At 42.4% G+C, this 14,242-nt stretch overlaps 1 protein-coding gene across 1 annotated transcript; it reads right to left on the bottom strand.

Annotated features, from left to right (window-relative positions):
• Positions 1–392: 392 nt before the first annotated feature.
• Positions 393–4,637, bottom strand: prpf31 (PRP31 pre-mRNA processing factor 31 homolog (yeast)). The gene is made up of 14 exons (XM_028425418.1): positions 4,491–4,637; positions 3,270–3,485; positions 3,116–3,176; positions 2,923–3,006; positions 2,736–2,833; positions 2,441–2,547; positions 2,187–2,356; positions 1,950–2,107; positions 1,770–1,859; positions 1,568–1,695; positions 1,200–1,272; positions 926–1,054; positions 733–831; positions 393–655 (listed from the first exon to the last, which is right to left on the bottom strand). Exons 2-14 carry the CDS (start codon positions 3,483–3,485, stop codon positions 542–544), a joined length of 1,527 nt encoding a protein of 508 aa, XP_028281219.1. The 5' UTR covers positions 4,491–4,637; the 3' UTR covers positions 393–541.
• Positions 4,638–14,242: the final 9,605 nt, after the last annotated feature.

The following is a 14,242-nucleotide window of genomic DNA, read 5'->3' as shown; positions in this document are numbered from 1 at the left end:
TTTATAGATTCTATTTTTTGGGCTTTTAAGGTTTTCAGAAAGGGAAGGTCAGTTAAGTAAAATGTGAATTTCAAGACGTATTTACAGTTTCTCATCACAGTTCTGCATGGGAGATGTCATAAAGTGGGGTTATAACAGGATTGTAAAATTTCAATAAATACTTTTAAGAAACTACACGCAAGTTTGTGTCTGTCCTGGAACTTACTTATTTTATTTAAACTTTTATTCGGTATTTTGATTGAGTTCATCATTGATATATTTTTTTAAAAGATACAGATGGTTGATCGACAATAAAATGGCCAGCTTCAAGATATATCCAGTTACAATCTGATGTGTTACATCAAAATTAAGGTAACAAATGCCAAAACTTTTTTCCAAAAACGACTAGACACTGAACCTTCGCGTATTTTATTAAAACTGAGATTCATACTTTAAAAAAAGAAAAGACAAAAATGATAATAAAACAAGGGACAAATTTGAAACAATACTTTGCACTGTTGAGGGCGACTGTCCACATCCAGGATAACCAGTGTGTGTGTGTTCACATCTTAGCTTCCTTCTTGACTTTGAGGAACTCCGCCATGTTGGAGAAATATTTCTGGTTGGCTTCAGCCACCTTCTTCTCTGCAGCCTGTGGGTTCACAATCTCCAGTCCCTGCAGATAAGAACAGAATAATGGTAAGACCCATGAGGTGTTTTAGGATTCAATGTGAACACTTGCTCTTTTTTGACCTGGAGTGGGGTAAATGCCACACTGGAGCTGGTCCCTGAGGAGCGATCTCTGACTGTGGATTTTCCTCCATATGTCATGCTCTGTTTCTGCAGCGTCCTCTGTTGTGGGCAACAACACAACATGGAATCAAGGAAAAAAAATGTATTACCAGCCAATGGCTAAGCAAACAAAGAGTGATGATTAGAGGTCTACCTGGAGGGATTTGGAGATCCTGGCTTTAGTGGCCTCATTCACTTGAGCCTGCCTGACTCTGCCACTGCCACTCTTCCCCAGCTGACCAAGACTGAAGCCCAGATCCTCCTGATAGGCATCATCTTCTATCTGCAACATAATGAAGAACAGTTTTAAAAAAAATGGCTCAGGGACTTTTGAGTCACACTGATGTAAGAAAGAGAGAAAACAATCCATAAATCCAATGTATTGCTCCATGTAAACAACACAGGAAAAGCAGGGAAAACATGCTGACCTCAGCAAAGGTCATCCTGTTGGCATGTTTCCTGATCTCAGTCAGTCCAAGGCGCTCCTTCATCTTTCGATACCTTCAGGGCAAAACAGAAAAGCTTGGTTATGCTATTCATGTATTTATAGGGGATGGGACTATGCTAAACTTAGCCATGCAGGTTATGTAAGTGACTGATATTTCTCTTTGTGTTACTGCCTTCTGCTGTTGCTTTTTATTTCATTTTGTTGTAGAAATAAACTCCTTCTACAAAGTTATTTTGATTTTCCTTCAAATAAATGGATTCATTAATAATGAATAATGGATCTTCATATTGTACACCACTTTCTTTTCAGCAGGCTTGTTTTTCTGTAAGTTTGTGACAGGTTGTGTACCTCCTTCCTCCTCTCTTCTTCCTCTGTCCATCCAGTGGGGCAGGCAGAGGTTTAACCTGCTTCACTGGTGGTGGCTCCTGCCACTTGTCAAACTTTCTCTCAATCTCCTCTTTCAGATCATAGCCAACCTGAAAAAAAAACAATTATTATTTAAGCCTGAAGAGACAATTAGAGACAAATTAGATTTAAAGAGTCAAGCCACCTTGCCATCTGAGCTTTCATGGAAACCGTCAACCCGGGAAGCCAGAGTGCATTTTGCAGCCACCAAACGAGCTGCCTTCCTCCGGAGGTCCTAACAAAAGAGGCGAAAGCTGTTAGATACGTTTCAGCACATAGTTACATACATTCATGCTCTTTAATATGTGCATATATAACTACTGACAGGTGGCAGCGACTGGACAACATCACAGTAGTAGATAAAGCCAGTGTGGGGAAGCAGGGACGTGCTGCTGAAACCAGACAGGGTTCTCCTCTGAGCTCCGAGCAGCATCAGGTTACAGGCCGGCATCTTTGACAGGTTTGTAAGGCCGCCAGCAATTCCTGAGAAAGTCAAAGTCATCAACGAAGATTCATTTATGTGTACGTGTGTGTACATGTGTAATCCTGGTATTTCTCCCACCCATGATTTTTGCAGCCGTTGATGCTCCAACAATGATGGACAGATTTGGGGCGATGAAGGACATTCTGGATTCTACATATTCATAAATCCTGTGTTTAGACTGGTTCAGTTCCAGGGCCATGTCACAAGCCTCCTCAAGTTGCTTCAGCTCCTCCTCACTCAGCAGTGACCTACAATTAAAGGACACCACAGTAAAAACCACAATACAAACTGTGATGTCAAAGAAGACGTAATGTGGAGTAAGAAGGCCTCACCCTTGAGTGGTTGAAGCTGTGACACTGACAACCATAATAGTGGCGTTGGTGAGGATTTGCTGCAGAGTTTCATTGTTTTTGCATTTCTCCAGATTGTTTCCCAGTTCCTTAGAAATCAAGAGAAAACATCATGTTCAAACATGTTCAGAGAAGTGGCCAGAAACGACTTTTCCTCAGAGTGTTACAGCTTAACAGCTACAAGTATTGTAGAAAAACTGGGTTGTTTTTCCACAGTCAGTATTTATAACTACTTTGAACTGATTCTGATCTAAACTGAATAAAATTTTAAACTCACCTTGACTGTGCGGATGTAATCTAAAGAATCTGGCACCAGAGACTCAAGCTCTGGAAACCTCTTGGAGTATTTGTCTCTAGTAAACTTGTGAATGATGTCTGAAAACAAGACAGAAACACAGACAACTCAGGCTCAAAGCTCAAAAGATCACTTATTGTATATTACTGCAGAGGAACAGTAAACTCACTGAGCTCATTGTCGATCTCTACAGTGAGGTTATTGGCTGCTACAATCAATCTGTATTCTGGGTCTGCCTCAACAGGACCTGAGACTGAAAGGAAACAGGTGAAAGACGCATTATTAATATTTTGTTAACTTGAATAAGACAAACGAAGGACTGTGGAAACTCCTAATGAAATGAACCCGTGGGTTCAACTCACCCTCTGAGTTCTTGCGCTGCTTTCCAATATATTCAGAAATTTTGTCTATGATTTCTGAAAACTGTAAACACAACAAAATTTTACAGGGGTGGCCAGAACAGAGTAATCCATATTATTACAAATATCAAATGTGTGTGAAATGTGCGTTACCCACCTGTTTGCTATTGCGGAGCTTAGCAATGGATGCAACACTCTCAGCTTTACTGTAGTCCACCTCCATCTCTTCTGGGATGTCTTCCAGGCCTCCTTCTGTCCTTCCCTGGGTAGCCTCACCATCACTGTCCCCCTCTTCTCCTTCTGGATACAATCCATCCTCTCCCTCATCTCCAGCCTCCTCCAGGTCAGCCAGGAGCTCATCTGCCAGAGACATCTGCACAGAAAATAGTGTTGTAAATTTAACAGGAAACAACCTCTCTAAAATAAATACAAATGACCACGAGAGATTTGAGGATGTCGTAGAACTGCAGCAATACCAGTAATGTGGAGTAAGAAGACGTCCCCTAACTTTAACGGTTTTAAAAATATATCAGATAAATATTTTTTGAATTTTTTTTGCATAGACCTTTTAATTAACTTCAGTTCGGATCAACACAAATTGCCCACAGTGTACTGTTGACCTATGAAAAATTTTAAAATCATATCAAATCAAAATGTATGTAAAATTGAGCTTGTTGAGCAAAAATTATTCAATTTGCTCACATATTGACAAAGTTATGGCCAAAATAAACAGAAAAATTACTCTCAGAGGACAAAAATATCCCGAACAGTGCATGAGGGTTAACTGAATACCACTGCCTTCCGCCATTATTGTTATTGTGGGCTATATTATATATATAATATTAATCGGTGACAGTTTTTCTGACGATTAATTGCACACGATACGATTTTGCACAAGCCTAGTGTATACATACATTGTATCTGACAGCAGATTGTATACACAATATATATACATATTGTGTATACAATCTGCTGTCAGAAAATGATCAACATATACCAACTTCACAAACTCTCATCAAAGCACAACATATTAACATTTAAAACATAAAAGCAAATCTTTACACTAGAACATTATTTGGGCAATGGCTACCTATACAATTCGTGGCGTAATAATTGAGAAATCATCATAAATCAATGTGGTCTGCTCATAAATCTGAAGCATCACAGGATGACATAGATATACAAAACTACACAGTTTCATGATATAGTGTTCATCCTCTGAAACAACATAAATTAATGTGCCCATAAAAGGATAAACGATAAACTCAGACTTTATCTTTCGGGAAACTAAAACGTTTATTTCTGACTAGCTTCTTAGCTAGTATTAGCAAACGTCGGTCTGACGTTATTAAACGCAGTATTAGTAGCGATAGCTTACCTCTGAGGTTTAAATTCCAGCTGACCAAAAAAAAACACAAAACCTCGTCTTATTAATGCTTCAAGCTTTTCTTTGTCGGCGCTAACCTGCTTCTTTTACGCCGTTCGTGTTGTCTGTTTGGATTTGTGTGCGCCAGTGCCGTATCGTTTGTCGCCGGTTAAATACGTGACGCTTCGCAAGGCTTTCTGGGACATGGAGTCAAAACACGCCAGAAACTCAGCGGTCGAACAGGGAGTGGTAAAAGGTGTCTTACAATGTGATTTATATTCGTGAAACACTTCAGATAAGAGGTTCACATTTTGTAGTTTTTATTTCCCCTTGATTATACATTATCCCCTGAAAACCATTCTTTAAACAATACAAGTTTAAACCAACATTTAAACAGACTAAACAAATGGACTAGTTGAACTTCGACTGCATGATGGACTGTTATTGGTAGAAAATGGGATAAATTAACAGATACACAAACAAATGGAGTTATTTACTCTTTATCATGCTAAGCTACATTAACTGTCATTAAACAAGATAAAAGAATGACAAGACAGCTAAAAATTCATAGACATTGGAAAATGATGAAACATTACAGGACATAGTTCCATACAGATATATTAACAAGTAAAATTATACAAAATACTTTTTTTTCTTCTTTTTTTTTAGCAATTAGGACGTTTGGGAAAATATTTCGATTTATTTGTTATGAAGATCTTAGAACCTAGATGTGTCCTAAACAAATTAGTGTTCATATATGTTAATTGCACTAAAGCAAATAAATACATTAATTAATTTATAGATAAATAAATAAATCGATAATAAATAAATTAAATACTGCATGGAAAATTAGTGTAAATAAATCAATAAAATATAATAAATGAATAAAAATAAAGAAGTAAAACCTTTTAGAGCCAAAAGTATAAAGAAACTAGCTTGTTTCATTTTTCGTGCAGTCTAAGAATACATCTAAAAGTAAAGAGCTCTAAAATGATATTGTATTCACTTGCATTATGATCTTTGTACAAATGCTAAGGAGTATTCTCAAATACAGGAGTCAAGCAATTTCTGTTTCAAACTGCTGCCTACAAGAACAACTGGCTGACTGCGATGAAAAACTGTAATGTTTTTAATAAAGAGAGGGACCGGAATCCAAGCATTTACATAGACAGATGAATGAATAAAGAAAGTGCATTCCCTGCACATCCAGGAAATAATCCAACAGAATGAAGCAGAAAAAGAGAAGGTAAGCTGGTACACAGCAAGACTCCCACTGCATAGCTGTCGAATCTCTTTCAGATTTTACAAAGCTCCAGGCTCCTCTTCTCATAGCATATTCTGCCTTTTCCAAAGACTTTTGTAACCAACGGCTGTGAATAAACTCTGTAAACAGTGGCAGGCAGGAGAACCCCTGTCATACAAAATCCTGTCGCTGGTAAAACCTGGAATGTGTCCAGCTTTTAGAACCAGAGTCTCATTCTTTCAGTTGCCTTTTCAATAAAAAAATATCCTCTGGCTGAATGGCTGGTTGTTGGGCTATTTGACTGGCCAGTCCAAGAGGGTTCAGCTCTAAAGGTTCCCATGACAGCGTTTAAAATCACACCAAGTGGGGGTCGTTGGCAGGGCTGACAGTGAAGCGTGATGAGGTCACTGGATTGGCTCCTACAGGTGACCTTGGCTTGATTGAAAAATCATCTTTCCTTTTGGATTCTTTGTTTTTGTTGTTTGGCCCTGAGATAAAAAAAAAAAAAAAAAAACACGATCAGAACTGACGTAATATTAAATACACCAACAACGTAATTAGTACATTACAGGTACAGTTAAAGCTACAGTGGGGACTTTTTCAAATACTGCTGCGTGTAGGAATCAGGTTGGGAAAATCTGTCAGTATTTGCATTACAATGCAGTTTTTAATCTTGTGGTGACATTCTGGCAGCAAAACCATCAACCATAGCCCTGAGGCCAGTGTACAGCAGCCGGGAGTACAGTGGACCTACTGGTGGGGGAAGAAAATAGGAAACATCTCTAAAAAATTAATGAAATGAAAAGAATCTGCTCAGATCTCTTTGGCTCCTCATCATCCTCTGGAAACCACTAAACAAGGTCAAATCTCCATCCAAGCTGTCTATGGTTGCATTGTGGGTAATGTAGGAGTGTTTAGGGGGCTTTAAAATGTTCTTTCATGTGGCGCATGGACCAAATTCAGGGCAGAGCATAAACTGATAATCTATATCTATTAATATAACCACTCTGAAGCCAAAGAGGTCTAGCTAAAAATACCTCAAAGGGAATACAGTCTCTCCTTTCAGAGCTTTGAAGCCTCAACTGAAAAGGATACAAAAGATTATGAAGTATCTAATTTTGGTATTTCTGCATGTGCACGGCCCAAAAGGAAATTCTCAAAGCCCTGACTTTCATGACTCTGTGGAATGAGGTGATGAGTGTACAAGATGGAGGGTAGGAGCCATGAGAGCCACTGAAAATGTGTTGGGATAAACAGCTTAAGCTTGCATTGTCGAGTGCAGGATTACTGTCCCCACTCAGTTCCACATGTCACAGTGTTGAGGGGGTAATTATAGAAGATTAATTCTTCCATTTCAGTGGGTGGAGTTGTGTTAGTTGCTGTCAGGTGTTATTACGTCATTCTGTAGCTCAAGGTGGGGACCATGCATGAAAAGAAACACTGAACCTGCACCCTGATGCAGATTATCTTTACAGTGCTAGCAGCAGCACTTTGAGCTGAATGCTAATGTGGGGATGCAAGCGCTCATGTAAGCTAGTTTTTTCATGCTAACATAAGCATCAAACCAATGTACAATAAAGGTAATGTGAGGTCACTATCTGGTTATACTTAGAGGATCTTACTTAATGGATCATCTAGCTCCACATTACATCATCTACGTCACACTTCTGTTCAGACACAAGTGAAGATGACCGTTGACTATTTTAATATAAAACATCCTCACTTCACCTCCTATTCTCTCTGCAATTTGTTATAATTAGTGAAATGATGTTTCTGGCAAAAACTACCTTCTACAACCTTGTTGTATGTTTTTGAACTCACCATGCAAGTCCAACTTGCTGCTTTTTACAGACACAGGCGCTGGACTTGTGGGAACTGAAGAGCTCAACTCATTGGTTGGAGTTTCCTGTTGTAATAAAAAGAGACAGTCAGGCCTCTTTTTTAAATTTCAACACAGCCTTTTAACAATCTGTTATGAAATGAACAGTAAATACCTGATCAAAAAGATAGATTGTGACATCATCAAAAAAGGACACATTTCTTCCTCTGTCCCTCTCTCTGTCCATTGGCTCCTTGGGTGATTTCAGCAGGCTCCTCAGCCCGACGCGTTTGTCCACATCTGTTTCCGTGACAACAATCACCCTCCGGGAGCTTTCATCCTCCTGTTCGTCCTCCTCCTCCTCGTCAGGGTCGCTTCCTGGTGACAGGCCTCTCCGTCTTCCGATCCGATTTCCGATGGGCCCATTCCCAAATCCTGCTTTACCGGTTGGTGTGAGGGGAAGAGTCAGAGCAAGAGGAGGAAGAGGGAGAGACAGGCGGGCAAGCTTTGCTGTAAAAGTGAGAAAAAAGAGATGTTTAATATTTAGTCCTTTCTGGCTTAGCAAAGCAAGTTACCTATCATAAATAACTATTAAAATAGCACAAACTAACTGAACTAAATGTTAGACTTTGGTTATAGTAAGAAAAGCAGGAGTAACTTGCAGAGGCTTGACGTGGAGGTACCTTTCATTGCCTGGTTTGCTGTAAGCTGAGGTGTCGTGATCTCGGGTTGTTCAATCACAGTGAGTGGCTCTGCTTTAGTTTCATCAGACTCTGTGAGGGGCTGAACGCTGAGGACAGCTTCTTGCTCCTCTTGCCTAAAACAAAAGACACGTATGATGAAAATGAAAACTATCAGTAAATCACCTTTTCTGAGATTTTGTGGCTCCATCTTCATACCTCTCATCCTCATCGATGGCGACTGGCTCACTGCTGCGTCCTGACACTTCCTCCCCCCACGGCCGGAGTGTAACAGTGTCTTTAACAGTTGTACCCCAAAGCACATTAGTTTTCACATTTTCACTGAGGGAGAACTGCAGCCTTTCCTCACACACCTGAAGAGAGACAATGAAGAAGGTGCATAAACTCAAACAGGTAACATAAGAAGCGCATCTGTTAGAAAATCATAAATACCTTACCTGCATCATGAGGCCATTTTTTGTTGTCATCTTAGAAAGAGATCCATGGTCTTTCCCAACAGAGGTTTGGCCTGCTGATCTCTGGCTGTCATTCATCTCCTCTTGAGGTGGCAGATAATCTTGGGAATCCAGGGCCATTGGTTGTACAGATTCCAGTGATTTATCAGAATTAAAAGAGAGTCTGTCCTCCATCAAATCCATCCTGGTACCCTCAGGGGTAGAAGAATCACATATCTTTTCACCCGCATCACTGCTAACTTTTTGATCAGGTGTTTTCTTCAAAGACTCCAGAAGCTCAAGGTTGCCCAAGAAAAGATCCTCTGACTCATCTCCAGATATACAACAGAGCTGTTCCAGTTTTTCAAAATCCTCCAGAGGCTCTTCATCCAAATCTTTCCACTCAGAAATCAACAGCTCTGGGAGGCTGTTGAGGGGAAGCTGGGGTTCAGAGGGTGTTGCCAGTGATGTTTCATGGGACAGGTCATTGTGATCATCCCAACCCTCTGTGTTGGATGTAAGGTCACTTTCATCATTCAGTGTTATATGCATAGTGTTGAGATGCAGGTTGGCTGAAATCCCTTTACTCTGAGTGGTAGCAGACGGTGGTTCTTGCAGAGGTGGCTCTGGGACATTTGTGTTGTTAGCTGGGGAAATATATGGCTCTGCTTCAGCACTAGCAATAAAGTCGTCCAGATTAATGTGGCTAATAAACTCCTCTGCATCTATAACAGATGGTGGTGGACTAGGAAAAGAGTCGTCTAAACTCTCCAGTTTATCATCTTGCACATCGAGGTCTATGCTTGGTGGAGGACTTGGAAAATCTACTGAGCTGAAATTGTCTACCTGTTGAAAAGACTCATTTATTTCCTCGTCACTGAGATTAGATGGAAGAGGAATGTCTCTGAAATCATCCTCTACTTTCATAACTCTTATATCTTCTTTTTCTATGCACTGTCTTGAAGGCCATGGTCTCATTTCAGCCTCTGAATCAAATTCAGATTCAACATTTTCCACATCTGCTAAGTTCACAGGAGGAGCCTCAGTGATGCAGATAGATATGTTTGAGCTTGTATTCTCTACAGCAGGACTAAAGTGGTTCTCCAAATTAAAGCCTGCCTCTTTGTCAGTGTCTGCTGCAGATGTCTCCCTCTGGATCTCACAGGGTTGATTCTGAGGCCATCTGTTAAAATTTTGATTTTCCACCGCCTCAGTGAATTCTGTATAACCTTCTATGTCCTTGAATGCCTCTTTGCATGATGAAATCTGCCTCTTGCCTTGCCCCAAAGTCTCTTCCTCTGGTGTCTCTATATTCTCTACTTCCAAATCACAGCGTTCTCTTGCGTCTTTCTTGAGACTGTCAACTTCCTCGAGGTATTCGATATTTTCCTCTTGTTGTATGTCTGCTGCTGTCTGTTGGTTATGTTTATAGTCCCACATTTCTTTTACAGGAGCATGGCCTCTTTGTCCATGTGTTTCACTGTTCCAGGTGTCTTCACAGCCCTCGAGGACAGCAGGGTGAGGCTCACTTCCTGCAAGTTCATCGTTTTCTTCAGCCTCCCAATACTCCTGACCCACAACCAGCCTCTCCCCCACCTCCCAGGCCTGGTTACTGAACCCAGAGAAAAATTCAGATCTTAGTTCAATTCCTTGACCCCTCTTCTCTGGAGAGGCCCACTGGTCATTTTCATTAGGCCACAACTGCATCTCTCTTGACTGTGAGAAACGGTGGCAGTCAAACTCGCCCCTAACCACACCAGATCCTGGTCCATCTTCATCCTCTTCCACAGCATTCCATAACTCTTTAGTTGTCGCACTGAGTCCCTCGGAATAGTTGTTACAAGAGTCCATCCAACTTGCTGCTCCCTTCAGAGGAGACTTCTCCTTCATGGCGTTGCTCAGCTCTGTAGCAGCATGCTGTTGCTCCATTTCTGTCAGGGCTCTGTCCTCTTGGCCATCTGAGAAGTGAAGATTTCTCAGGCCCAGCTCATTGGGGTCTAGATCAGGTCTCTCTTCACATGTCTGAGATTCTTCAACACCATGGCCGGCCCAAGGACCCGTCGGACTGCTCACTGTATCATCAGTAGGTTCACTGTCTTCATTTGGCATGGTTTCATCTCTGATTATGGTGTCATTGTTTTTAATGCTACACAGTTTAGATAATGTGGACTCAACTAGGGATGGTGCCACAAATTCCACTTTTTCATTTTCAGATTGCAGTGAATTCAGTGCAGTGAGCTCATTGCCTGTGTAATTGTTGCTTGATCTAAGCAAGAACAACTTTGGCTGGCCAGAATTGATCAAACTATCTGTCTCAGCGGGGGTCCTGGAATCTAGATGTAAGTCGCTCTCTGCAGAGTCTGTTATGTGAGAAACGATGCCATCTCTGTAATGGCCATCTATCACATACCCACTACTGTGTGAGAGCCCTTTCAGTGGCTCGTCGTCTAATTTTGCAAACAATTTATCAATTAAGTCCACACAGTCCTTGACCTGGGGATCATCACACAGCAGTGCTGAAGTTTTAGTGTCATTGTGGAAAATGCCAGAATCATCCCTCTGTGCAGACTCCAGACATTTGTTAATAATGTCTTTGTCATTAACTGAGTGAGAGATGTCATTTTCAGAACTCTTCTCCTCATAAATTTCAAGAGTAATTCCTTCTCCATTTTCTGTTTTGTTTTGTACATTATTTTTTAATGGGCTTTTTTCTCCGGTTTCTCCCTCCTCTACTATCTCTGTCAATATTCCCCTATCACCGCCCCGGCCACTGGTAGGCCTAGAGGCAATAAATCCATCACTGCTCCTCCTGTTTATTCCGTCACCCTCCCAGTCACTGTCTGAGAAATACGCAGAGTCTCGATGTGGCGTTTCATTTCCCAGAGCCCGCCATCCACTGCCTGCCACTCCTCCACCTGTCCATGAGTCGCTTGGTGTGAGGCAGTCTGCTGAGCTGGAAGTAAAAGGTGACAGAACTGAGTCAGTGGGAGTGACGAGTGAGACATCAGAGGCCAGGTCAAAGTCTGGAGTGCCTGGAGTTGCAGCAGGAGTGAGCACCTTTTGGGCACTGTGATGTTGTTTTTCTTGACCACTGTCATTGTGCTGACACACATTTTCTCTTTGTGTCTCATCTTTAATCTCAGAGTCATCAGACTTTTTATTAAACAGCACCTGTGTTTGATGACTTCTCTCAGGGTCATCTGTCGTTATCTCACCATTCTCTATAACAGTGGCCTTTGTAGTTTCATTTGTAATGAGTGATTTGTTCTCATGTAGTGTCACAGTGTCAGACTCTTTTGGAGGGGAGTGCTCCGCCAGATCTGTCTGCTCTCCTCTGGCAGGTAACGCAGGGCCGTCTGAACACTCCTCCACCTCCTCCTCCTTTGGACATGTGAGTGTTTGGTTGTGTAGTAAACCGTTTTTGGGCATGATTTCTGAAAACACAAAATCACCAGACTGGCAGTGATCAGCATTGTTTTCTTGGCTGTCCGGTTTTAGAGGCTGTGATCCTATGTGAAGAATTGGGATTTCGGGTCTCATGGAAACCTTTATCTCACTCTTCTTTGCTCGCTTGGTTACTTGGGCATAGATGGCTTCAGTTTGTGTATCATCTTTGCCTTTGTTAGATGCTCGTATGGAGCTCTCTGACTGGAATCTGATAGTCTGAGCGGAGTTTGGGTCAATGCATATGGACTCATATTCAGGGGAAAGTGGAGTAGGGGAGTAAGATGAATCTGCTTCCTTCTTCTTTGAAACTGCATTTTGTCTTGATATGATTTCAGTCAGAAAGGTCTCTGCTGACTGGATCTCTTTCAGGAACTCCTCCCTAGTCATTTCAGTTCTCCGTGGCTCCTTTTCCGTTGAGTGTATTTCAGACTCTTGCTTCTCAATAGTGATCTCAGATAGAAGAGAGCGGGATCTTCGTATACCCTTTGAGTAGGCTTCCTCTGCATCAGCGTATGAGGGACGGCCTGGTGCGCACCCGTATGGCTGCAGTCTGGACCCTGCAGGATAAAGGTATTTCACTGGATCATTATCTGTTCCTCCCTCCATGTCTGAGTCAAGAGTTCCTGTGTCAATCTCTGTGAGAAAAAGATCCCTCTGGAATGATTCTTTAGTAACTGTGTTGTCCTCCTCAGCTTCAGCCCTCTTGGTATACCTCTGTGGTCCCAGCGAATGTCTTGCTGAGCCCAGCTCTGTGATTAGTGACTGGGAGCGGCGCATCCCTCGGTTGGGCAGGACAAAGTTCCCCCATCTATCACCTTCTCTTTTCTCCCCCTTCTCCCCTTCCCATGAATCCTCTAACTTGAACTCATTTGACTCTGTCACACTGGATATCTCGGTCAGAAACAGATGCATGGGAGATTTCTTGGCTGCTACAATACGTTCTGCCTGAAGTTCAGCATCTTCCTTCCAAATGGCAGGCAGGATGGTGTGGAGGCGGGACTGAGTCCTTTTCATTCCTCTGGAAAGAAGCTGAGTGGTGGCTGGGTCTGCGTCTTCAGATAGGCTGGAGTGAGTGATAGTCGTCCCACCGTTAGGTCTCTCCGGGGACATGAAAGGAGAGTCATCCTCATCTGAGTAGGTGGGACTCGATGAAGACTGCCTGTCAATCTGGGAGTCTGTGTGTTGAGGGCGGGGTAGGTTTCGATAAATGGGTCGCAGAGGATTTTCTCTGCGGATAGGGGAGTCAAAGTCTTTTGCACGTGAATAAGAAGTTTCCTTAGAGGTGTGCAATGATGCAGCATGCCTGCTGTCATTCTCTCTATCAGACAAGTCACATGATAGCGTGTCTCTATTGGTTCTCTGCATCTTACTATATCTGAAGTGAGTATCAACTGTACTATAGCTGGGTCTTTGTGGTTTGGAGTGGGGAGGGAGAGGGGGAGGATGCATTGAAGGAGGCTGAGGGTAAATTGGATGACTTGACGGGGGGAGGGAGGGGGAAAGAGAAGGAGAAGGGGGCAGAGTCTGTCGGGATCGATGGAGCCCGAGGTGATCGAAGGTAGAGGGTGGGCAAGTGCTTATGTGATGGGGATCTGTCTCAATTTTTCCACTCATAGTGTAGTGAGGCAGTCCTCTGTATCCGAGAGGAGGGGCGGGGAGGGGGCGTGAGTGGAGGTGGTTGGCTGATGACATGGACATAGAGCGAGGCTTAGGAGGGAGGACTGGAGCTTGGGAACTTGTGGATGATTTTTTATCTGCCTCACTGCTCTTTACTTCGTCATCATCACCTAAATCAACTACTGAGAAGTCAGTCACTCTGCTTGAAGTGTCTCTAAATTCAGCCACGCCCGTGTTGGGCACCTGGAGTTGAATCTCGCTTGATCGGATGGTCTGCAAGCCTTTCCCACATTTGTCAGATAAACAATAAGGGACTTGCTCTCTTCCTAACATTCCACTGCGGATTTCCACCAGCTCCACGTCTCCGGTGCAAATTGAATCAGAACGGAAAGAGGACTGTGCCTTTCCTTTAAGAGCTGGTGACTTGTCTTGTGGAGTGTGCTCCTCCAGTCTAATATAGTACTCACTGGCGAGAGAGGGGCTGCGGGCGCTTATCACTGGGA

Source organism: Parambassis ranga, chromosome 16, assembly GCF_900634625.1.
Source record: "Parambassis ranga chromosome 16, fParRan2.1, whole genome shotgun sequence".
In the NCBI taxonomy this organism is placed as follows: Eukaryota; Metazoa; Chordata; class Actinopteri; family Ambassidae; genus Parambassis; species Parambassis ranga.
This window is presented reverse-complemented; position numbering and strand designations above follow the sequence as displayed.